Raw genomic sequence first — 9,764 nt, forward strand, 5'->3', positions numbered from 1 at the left:
GACATCCTCCCAGCTAGACATCCTCCCAGCTAGACATCCTCCCAGCTAGACATCCACCCAGCTGAACATCATCCCAGCGAGACATCCACCCATCTCGACATCCACCCATCTAGACATCCACCCATCTAGACATCCACCCATCTAGATATCCACCCATCTGGACATCATCCCAGCTAGTATTAGACGGCAGACACTGAAGCACGTGGTTCACTGGTTGGCATCTGCGGTTGATTCGCAATCTGCTGCCCCCACGAAGTTATTCATGCTCGGTCGCCCCAAGCCTGGGAAGTTTGAGGTCAACTGAAGCTAACACCTCTTCTAAGATCTGAAACCCGCTGCCGCCACAATGTAGACAGTTATGAAGATGTCAATTATATTGGCTGAGGGATTGACCTGCTCTGAAATGACTGGTAACCATGGTGACTATGTTAAAACAACAGAATCCGACGATAACATAAAAAACAATAATTATAATGGGAAATGTATGGAAATAAATGATTAGCGCTCATCACCATCAATGGAATAACGAACGTACTCGAAATTAAATACCATTTTTGATTATTTGAACTGACAGCCACCGGAACCCTTAATTGTGACGTCACCAATGGGTGTGACCGTTAGGGTGTGACGTCACAGAGCAACGGTTCATTTTCGCATTTGAAACTTTGCTTCAAGATGGCGAGGTCGTGTGTCTTTCCCGTTGCTTTGCTTTGCTGTTTGATACTGTGCGTCAACCTCGGTTACCTGCGAGAACTTCAACAGGTGAACTTTAAATAAGTGCGAAGATTTATGTGTACGTTTTAACCAGTTTAAAAGTGCGGTTTGAGAACCTTCCTGTGGATGGTGAAAGTGGAGCTGCTAATTTCCTCCTCACTGCAGCTGAGTTTTCCGAACCGACTTCGTCGTGTGTGTGTGTGTGTGTGTGTGTGTGTGTGTGTGTGTGTGTGTGTGTGTGTGTGTGTGTGTGTGTGTGTGTGTGCGTCCGATTTCACCACTAAATGGTCCAAATAATTTTTCCTGATCCCAATATGTTTTTTTCATCCATCTCTCTCAAACAGAAACTTCTGGGATATTCCGTGAACATCTCCGAGAGGCTCGTAAACCTTATTCCCTTTCAGGTATGACGTCAAGCAACACTCCATCAACAAGTGACAATTTTTCTGTATTAACAAAAGTTCACAAGTGTTTTATAAAAGGAGGTAAAACTCAGAATGGAGATAAAGGGCACAACAGGTACCTTACAAACAGGTGGGGAAGTGGGAAAGGCAGGTGGGTCTGCTATTGTCGGGAGAAAGATGTGGAATAACTTTGTATCTCTTGAGTCGATATTTCTTCCACCACACACTTCTTTTACATGATAACATTGTGCAGACAGAACTTTTGAAGTGTTGTTCTCACACCTTGTGGTCTCCACACATCATTCGCCATTAACATAAACAATCTCGTCAAGTACATTCGTCCACCATGTTGTTCCTCTGAGTGAGCACATGTGCATCAGAAAGAGCTGATAGATGTTTTTTATTGACCTCTAAGCCTATATCGTATGTATTTCTGGGTGGTACTTTCCCCTCGACAGTGAAACACAATTCAGGAAATCTTCTTTGGCTGATACAAGATGTTTTGTTTATCTCTGTTTGTCGTACAGAAGCCTCAAAGTCTTTCTGACCGTCTCTTGGAAAGTTTCTTCAAATATGTTCCCTTCTTCAAGGTGAGATATGGCATCGGTGGGGTGGGGGTGGGGGGGGGGGGGGGGCGGACAGAATTGGGATCCCCATTTATGTACAACTTGTGAATGTCTGAAGCTTCAGTGGACAGCAAAGAGATTACTTTCCTTGTGTAGCTTTTCTTGGTGACTTCACACAGCTTTCTTCGCTGTGAGAGCATGGCACTTGATTTATTTGATAATCCTAGCCACCTGGGGTAATTGATGAGGTGAGAGCGGATTGGTTATATCCTCTACTTGTAGGTGAGAGACGTGATTGGGTCTTGTTATTTATTTGTATGTTAACTGTAATTAGCAATGCACATGGTACATCAAAATATTTTGTTTGTGTCTGTCCTCCAGAAGCGTAAAAGTTTTTCCGATCATCTCTTGGAAACCTTCTTCAACCTTGTTCCTTTCTTGAAGGTAAGATGCCATGGATTACTCCAGTCACATGATACTAGTACCCTACTGCAGGGCCGCAATGAGCCGGCGAAGCCAAAGCCTCTTGCCACTATTTTACCCATCACTATGGCATTAGTAGGTTAGGTAGTTGGTAGTAGGTAGGTGTAGTAGGTACCGTGCCTTGTTCAAAATGACACCATTTGCATTCTGGCTGAGATTAAAATTTATAAAATATCCTTAATTCGGTGAATTCCGTCTCAACTTCGGATATTTCCGGCCGTGAAAAACTATCCCCTACGGCCGCGAGATTTCTAAAAAACAGTTCTTCGTCAATTTCAGAATATTTGACGCCGTTTTCAGCCTCCGAAACGCGTAATAAGCTTTTTTGAAATATTTTTTCAAATGCTCGAATCTCATTGGTTCCGGTGTTTGGTGACGATTTTCGTTGAACATAACCATGGACCATGCGGGCCCTTGGAACGAGGTTGGTCTTAAAGTATTTTAATTACAAATTAGAGGTGCATGAGATTGTGAATCAAACAAAGACGGGTGAAACAAACTCCTGTTGAACTTTTTCTCAATTTTTTATGCATACTTCCGCATCCGCAAGATGGCGGCCTCCATGGAGCGATTTGGTGTGTCAAAGCTTCGAAATTCTCAAAGGATTCAGCAAAATCTGGCTTTTCAACATAATACGTACGCGTTCATTCACAACACCGGCTTCGCCGGCTACTAGTACCCGACTGCAAAGCCGCAATGAGCCGGCGAAGCCAAAGCCTCTTGCCACTATTTTACCCATCACGATGGCATCAGTGGGTTAGGTAGTTGGTAGTAGGTAGGTGTAGTAGGTACCGTACCTGGTAAGACTTGGTAAAAGAGAAGAGCAGACAGTCCTCCCCAATACCTACATACAATAAATGTCACAAGAAGCTTAAGGAAGTAACTATACGATGTGCTAGCTTAGGGCCTATTTTAAGAAATTTTAACTGGGCTTAACATGTGTTTTCACAGTATGTGTGTAGTGTTCTAACTTCAGTCGCTGTCAGGGCTGGTTCTCTCCGGGCACTGCGGCCTCCCCCACCAGAAGAAGTTAGCTTGCAGTAAGATCAGTGCCGACAGGTCAGACGATAGCACCGTTTCAACGGCAATGTGTGTCTGTCGTTAATCAAACCGTGTCGATCACGCTGATTGGCTGACCTAAGCTGATCGCTGATTGGTCAGCTCACAAAATTTCGCAAATTCAGACCTAAAATGACATCATTTGCATTCTGGATGAGATTAAAATTGATAAAATTTACTTCTTGATTAATTAGGTGAATTCCGTCTCAACTTCGGATATTTCCAGCCGTGAAAAACTATCCCCTATGGCCGCGAGATTTCTGAAAAAATAATTTTTCGTCAATTTTAGAATATTTGACGCCGTTTTCACCCTCCAAAATGCGTAATAAGCTTTTTTGAAATAATTTTTGAAATGCTCGAATCTCATTGGTTCCGGTGTTTGGTGACGATTTTCGTTGAAGATAACGAGGTTGGTCTTAAAGTATTTTAATTACACATTAGAGGTGCATGATATTGTGAATCAAACAAAGACGGGTGAAACAAACTCCTATTGAACTTTTTCTCAATTTTTTTAATGCATACTTCCGCATCCGGACGATGGCGGCCTCCATTGAGTGATTTGGTTTTAGAAATATTTTTTCAAATGCTCGAATCTCATTGGTTCCGGTGTTTGGTGATGATTTTCGTTGAAGATAACCAGGCCCGTGCGGGCCGAGGTTGGTCTTAAAGTATTTTAATTACAAATTAGAGGTGCATAAGATGGTGAATCAAACAAAGACGGATGAAACAAACTCCTATTGAACCTTTTTCAATTTGTTATGCACACTTCCGCATCCGCAAGATGGCGGCCTCCATTGAGCGATTTGGTGCGTCACAGCTTCGGAATTCTCAAGCTAAGGGATCCAGCATAATCTGGTTTTCAACATAATACGTACGCGTTTATTCACAACACCGGCTTCGCCGGCTATAAAATACTGGATGGGGATGAAAGTTAAAATTTATGCTTAACATGAAACAGGTAAACCGGTTCAGTTGCAGTTTGTGATAAAACACAGAACCACCTCTTGCATAATACAGTACCAGCTGCTACAGCGCTAACTGCAGCAACAATCAGCCGATCGGCCTTCAGATAGCTTTTGTTGGCAAATTGGCAGCCCACCCCTTGGGGAATGTATCAATCCAGGGACATATTCCTGGCTCCACGGCTGTCATCAGTGCGGAATGGATTCCCCGTGGGCTGAGGAGATAGGCTGGTGGACCGCTCCGTGGTGTGTGTGCGTGTGTGCATCTGTGTGCGCTTGTTGTGAGAGAGTACAAATTTGACTTGAAGACTCAAACTCGAAGAATATTGTGAGTGAAACCTTCATCCTTTTTGACATTATTGCTCTTTCTATTCCAATGCAGCCCCGAAAAACACACTGGGCGTCAAAACTCTGCCAGGGTAAGTCACCGTCATGTTCATTTTCATTTCCTTGTTCTATTTGTCATACATGATGAGATTGCAGATGAAATCGAACTTACAACACACATTGAACAGAACACCACACATGTATGTTTTATTCACTTCAGGTAAATTACCTTTACTCGTTTTGATCTCCTATTATGTGAAGCACAATGGAACCAAGAAACCATTTTCTCCTGGTTAATCTGCTGGTGATCTCATCTGAACCCCGAGCTCATGTTGCTGAGGAAGATAGGTTCCTTAGCAACATGTGTTCTAGACCCTCATGCGACTAAACCGTTCATTGTCTACCAATGTCTTTGTAATTCACATTCAAGTACACAGATGGTTACATCAATATCCTCATCCCCTATTTGATGTATGTATGATTTCTCCATTATCTTGGAATCTATGCAAGTTAGAATAACCCTTTTTATACTCGCTTTGTTCTTGTTTACAGCACTAACATCGTCCTGGAATGAGTACTTCAACTGTGCCGCCATTCAACACCGGCAGATAGAATTGATGATGAATTGCCAAATCTTCATCACAATTGTTGTGTGCCTGAGCCTCATTATTCAGGTATGCAAGTGATATAAGCTCATAGAATATGGTGAACAATCCCATTGGTGGCTCATTCCAACGTTTATTTCTCGTGAAAAAAGTCCAAGTGATAAAATTCCTGATCAGTTCCAAATGGAATTCCACTTCTTATTACCTCCACCACCAAAGGTGGATGGAGTTTATGTTTTCACCCCTGTCTGTCTGTCTCTGTTTATTTGTCTTTCTGTCTGTCTGTCCGTTTGTGAACAAGATATCTCAATAAGTTGTGGACGGATTCGTACAACATTTGGCGGAGATGTAGAGTATGTGACAAGGACGAAATGATTAGAATTTGGTGTAGATCCGGATTCTGATCCGGCTACAAGAATTTTTGTCCCCCGTCGCACCGTGGAGCGAAAGGGGGACTATGGTTTTCCCCTCCATCCGTGTGTCTGTCTGTCCGTCCGTCCGTCCGTGCGTGCATGCGGGCATGCGTGCGGGCATAAGCGAAGGACCGCATTCGAATTTGGTGTGTGGGTGCAACCCACGTCAAAATCCAAGATGGCCGCCGCCATGTATGTCTGATGCCATGTATGTCTGAACCTTGTGAGCTGAATATCTTGAACAATAAGGGAAGTACCAACTTCTAATCTGGTGTGTGGGTGTATCTAGGCACAAGGAAGAACGCTATTTAAAATTGGGTCGCCACGTCAAAATCCAAGATGGCTGCCGCCATGTATGTCTGAACCTTGTGAGATGAATATCTTGAAAAATAAGCGAAGTGCCAACGTCTAATTTGGTGTGTGGGTGTATCTCGGCATAAGGAAGAACGCTATTGAAAATTGGGTCGCCACATCAAAATCCAAGATGGCCGCCTTGCGTCCTCCACTTTGTCAACTCGCATCACTTCACCGACGGGGGACCTAGGCGTAACGCTTGTTAAAGTGATTTTTCACTATTGGGAGTTAGGGCCAAAAACGATACATAGCAGATATCTCGGAGATATCCTGATATCTCAAAGTTATGAATGGATTTGGACGAAGCTTGGTGGACAGGATGTGTGTGTGACAATGAAGACTCGATTGAAGTTTGGTGAAGATCCGGATCCGGATCCAGCTAGTAGAATTTTAAAGTGATTCTTCACCATTGAAATATGGCCAAAAACGAGGGGTAGATCAGGGAATGAAAGACTGGACCTGTGGTGGTTCCTGTGATTGATTTTGATTAAATGTGATTCTGTATTGAGATTTTCTGGTCTACTCTGAGATACAAATCGTAAACTGTTCACCAGGCGGAGGTATGCTCTCCACTGAGTGCCGTTCCAGATGAATAAGTGACGCTCAACAGCAGGAGGTCATATACACAAGGACCCATCGATTATTCGTAGAGGAGTAGATCATGGGGTTTGTGATTATGCTCAGTGAATCTTGAGAAATGTCAGGTTAATTAGGTTTACTCTCCATGAAATGACACGTTTTGACAAGTCACATGGTTTGGCCGCAATAAATAATTGAAAGAATATCCTAAAAAGCTTCTAACTCTTGAACCACTGCATTGATCGTGTGTGTGTGTGTGTGTGTGTGTGTGTGTGTGTGTGTGTGTGTGTGTGTGTGTGTGTGTGTGTGTGTGTGTGTGTGTGTGTGTGTGTGTGTGTGTGTGTGTGTGTGTGTGTGTGTGTGTGTGTGTGTGTGTGTGTGTGTGTGTGTGGTGGGCGTTGGGGGGGGGGGGGGGGGTGTCATAGCTCTTTTATGAACGTGATGCGTATTGTTGGACTCGATGGAATTTGTAATTTTTTAAAATTTCATTGCGAATGACCATTTATCACCAAGCCAAGCAAGATTTTGTTTTATATGCGTCCATTTTTGTTCCACAGAGAACCCGACAGCACGTCATTGTTGAGAATGCTTTGTGGTTGGTCTTCAATTACCCGAAGGTAATCCTTTGTTATTTACATCACAATTACGGTTTTATAAAATGTCAAACAATGCCGTGGCCACCAGCCCTTCGTCAGACAGTATGTGGGGAAGTCTGGAGACATGGTTTTACCGAATGAACCTTTTCTTTAGCAGTTGGATTTTGATTAGATTTTGATCAAAATCTGATTCGTCGAACAAAAAAAGTCGGACAACTGATTCGATTTTGACATCAAAGGTCAAAGATCATGTCGGGTAAAAATGTCATAGTTTAGAAGAGCTGAAGGAATTAAAATATAACTTGTTACAGTATGTATAATGATGTAATAATGTGTTTGGGGGCAAATCAATCGACATTGAAGAGTGCCATTTTAGTTGTCCTCTTGGCAATTTGGTCTACATTTTTTTCAGTAACCATATGCATTGGGTTCCATCTTCGTGTCAAATTGAATTTCCATTGCAGACGGCACTGGTCGTTGTTTTAATTGTATTTTGTGTTTTTTTATTTCTTTAGATGCCTAAAACAAAGGAGTCCAGGAGAGGACAAAACCTTCGGAAGGTTCACATCACTGGGGTGGATACCACGTCCAATGGGAGAGATGTCCCATCAATCGGTGCTTCACTGTCAGGTGAAATGCCTGCCGAAAGGTGTGTCAAAACGGCACAAAACCTTCAAAAGGTTCACATCGCTGGGGTGGATACCACGTCCAATGGGAGAGATGTCCCATCTATTGGTGCTTCACTGTCAGGTGAAAAGCCTGCCGAAAGGTGTGTCAAAACGGCACAAAACCTTCAAAAGGTTCACATCGCTGGGGTGGATACCACGTCCAATGGGAGAGATGTCCCACGAAGCGGTGCTTCACTGTCAGGTGAAAAGCCTGCCGAAAGGTGTGTCAAAACGGCACAAAACCTTCAAAAGGTTCACATCGCTGGGGTGGATACCACGTCCAATGGGAGAGATGTCCCATCTATCGGTGCTTCACTGTCAAGTGAAAAGCCTGCCGAAAGGTGTGTCAAAACGGCACAAAACCTTCAAAAGGTTCACATCGCTGGGGTGGATACCACGTCCAATGGGAGAGATGTCCCATCAAGCGGTGCTTCACTGTCAGGTGAAAAGCCTGCCGAAAGGTGTGTCAAAACGGCACAAAATCCTCGGAAGGTTCACTTCGCTGGGGTGGATACCACGTCCAATGGGAGAGATGTCCCACGAAGCGGTGCTTCACTGTCAGGTGAAAAGCCTGCCGAAAGGTGTGTCAAAACGGCACAAAACCTTCAAAAGGTTCACATCGCTGGGGTGGATACCACGTCCAATGGGAGAGATGTCCCATCAAGCGGTGCTTCACTGTCAGGTGAAAAGCCTGCCGAAACGTGTGTCAAAAGAACATCACAAAGATCCACTGAAACCGTTTTGACACCTCACAGAGTCAATGAAAAGGCTCACAAAATGTTATGTCAACTGGTTGGTATTAAAAAAGGTCGGCAAGTTCAAAATGAAGAGCTTCCAAAAAAATTGGTTTTGCCAACATCAGGTGAATGCATTCGAGGTACTTTCCACCAAGCCCATACTAAATTTTTACCAAATAGCGGTTCACAGTGTGTTGCCAACAGCTGTGTTTCTATGTTGTTTTGCAAAATTCAAAATGCTTCCTCTTGGGAAACGAATGATCTCGACTTTGTTCTTGATGCTGGTAATGAATTGTATACATTGGTGCAAAGCTCTTTGGGAAGAGATATTTCTTGTTCGAAAAGAAACTATGAAAGGTTTCTTCTTCTGACTGATTTGCCACGTACTGTACAATTATTAGGCAGAAAGTGTTTCCTAACTTTTGGAGACTCTTTCACGGGATTTTTATCCAACCATGCCAACATTGACTTTGACTGTCCTCTGTTTATGTCTTTGTACGATGCTTTGACAAAAGCTCTGAACGAGTTCAATTCCTGTTTCATAACTTTTGCGAGTTCAACTTTTGCAGTTGTGAAGCAAAACATGTTTTATGTTTTTGACCCTCATTCAAGAGGGAGGCATGGAACTCGAGTTCCCGATGGAACATCTGTCCTAATCAAGTATACAAGTCTATCAGAGGTCCACGAGCACTGTCAAAAGCTAGCAGCATCCATGAGTGTGAGCTGTGAAAATTGTCAGTTTGAAGTGACTGGCATGGATGTCGATGTTCGGAATGAGCAGAGTGGAGCTCAGCAAACAACAGTTCCTCACTCTCACATAAGTGACAGAGATGTTGTTCTCCATGCCAAGCACACGAAGTATCCCTGACATCCACTCGGTTGAGACACCTGAAAAAATGCCATATTCAGGCCAAAAGATTCTCATCGTCTTTGCGAGAGTGAAGAGATTAGTCGCCATTTCCGAATTTCTTCAATAAGCACAGATGGATCTCTTGTGCCAAGTGTGTCACATGAATGCAAAAGTACCTCTCGACCGTTGGTCCGATTGACAGGAAATTTTCAAATGGACCATCTTGTGAACCCCCCATAAATAAAGCAGGAGCAGTGATGACCCCTTCTGATACTGCTTGCACAAAAAGCCCCTCGAATGCACCATCTTGTGTACCCCCATGAACATATCAGGGGCAGTGATGACTCCTTCTTATACGTGCACAAAAAGCCCCTCGAATGGACCATCTTGTGTACCCATAAATATCTGCTATATTCAGCAATGGAATGTCAGTGGAAGTAGTGCCTC

The 9,764-nt window shown here is 43.5% G+C and overlaps 1 protein-coding gene across 1 annotated transcript; it reads left to right on the forward strand.

The window, feature by feature from the left end:
* Positions 1–675: 675 nt before the first annotated feature.
* On the forward strand, positions 676–9,335 carry LOC144893720 (uncharacterized). Its single transcript, XM_078785097.1, has 7 exons — positions 676–762; positions 1,059–1,118; positions 1,646–1,708; positions 2,066–2,128; positions 7,024–7,083; positions 7,578–8,172; positions 8,293–9,335. The coding sequence occupies exons 1-7, from the start codon at positions 676–678 to the stop codon at positions 9,333–9,335; spliced, it is 1,971 nt and encodes a 656-aa protein (XP_078641223.1).
* Positions 9,336–9,764: the final 429 nt, after the last annotated feature.

This window comes from Myxine glutinosa, chromosome 9, assembly GCF_964187855.1.
Source record: "Myxine glutinosa chromosome 9, kmMyxGlut1.1, whole genome shotgun sequence".
Lineage (NCBI taxonomy): Eukaryota > Metazoa > Chordata > Myxini > Myxiniformes > Myxinidae > Myxine > Myxine glutinosa.

Coding starts and splice junctions, on each gene's coding strand:
- LOC144893720 (XM_078785097.1), top strand. CDS start 676: ATGGCGAGGTCGTGTGTCTTTCCCGTTGCTTTGCTTTGCTGTTTGATA. Junction 1,119..1,645: donor TAAACCTTATTCCCTTTCAG/GTATGACGTCAA, acceptor TTTGTCGTACAG/AAGCCTCAAAGTCTTTCTGA. Junction 8,173..8,292: donor AAGCGGTGCTTCACTGTCAG/GTGAAAAGCCTG, acceptor CTTCACTGTCAG/GTGAAAAGCCTGCCGAAAGG.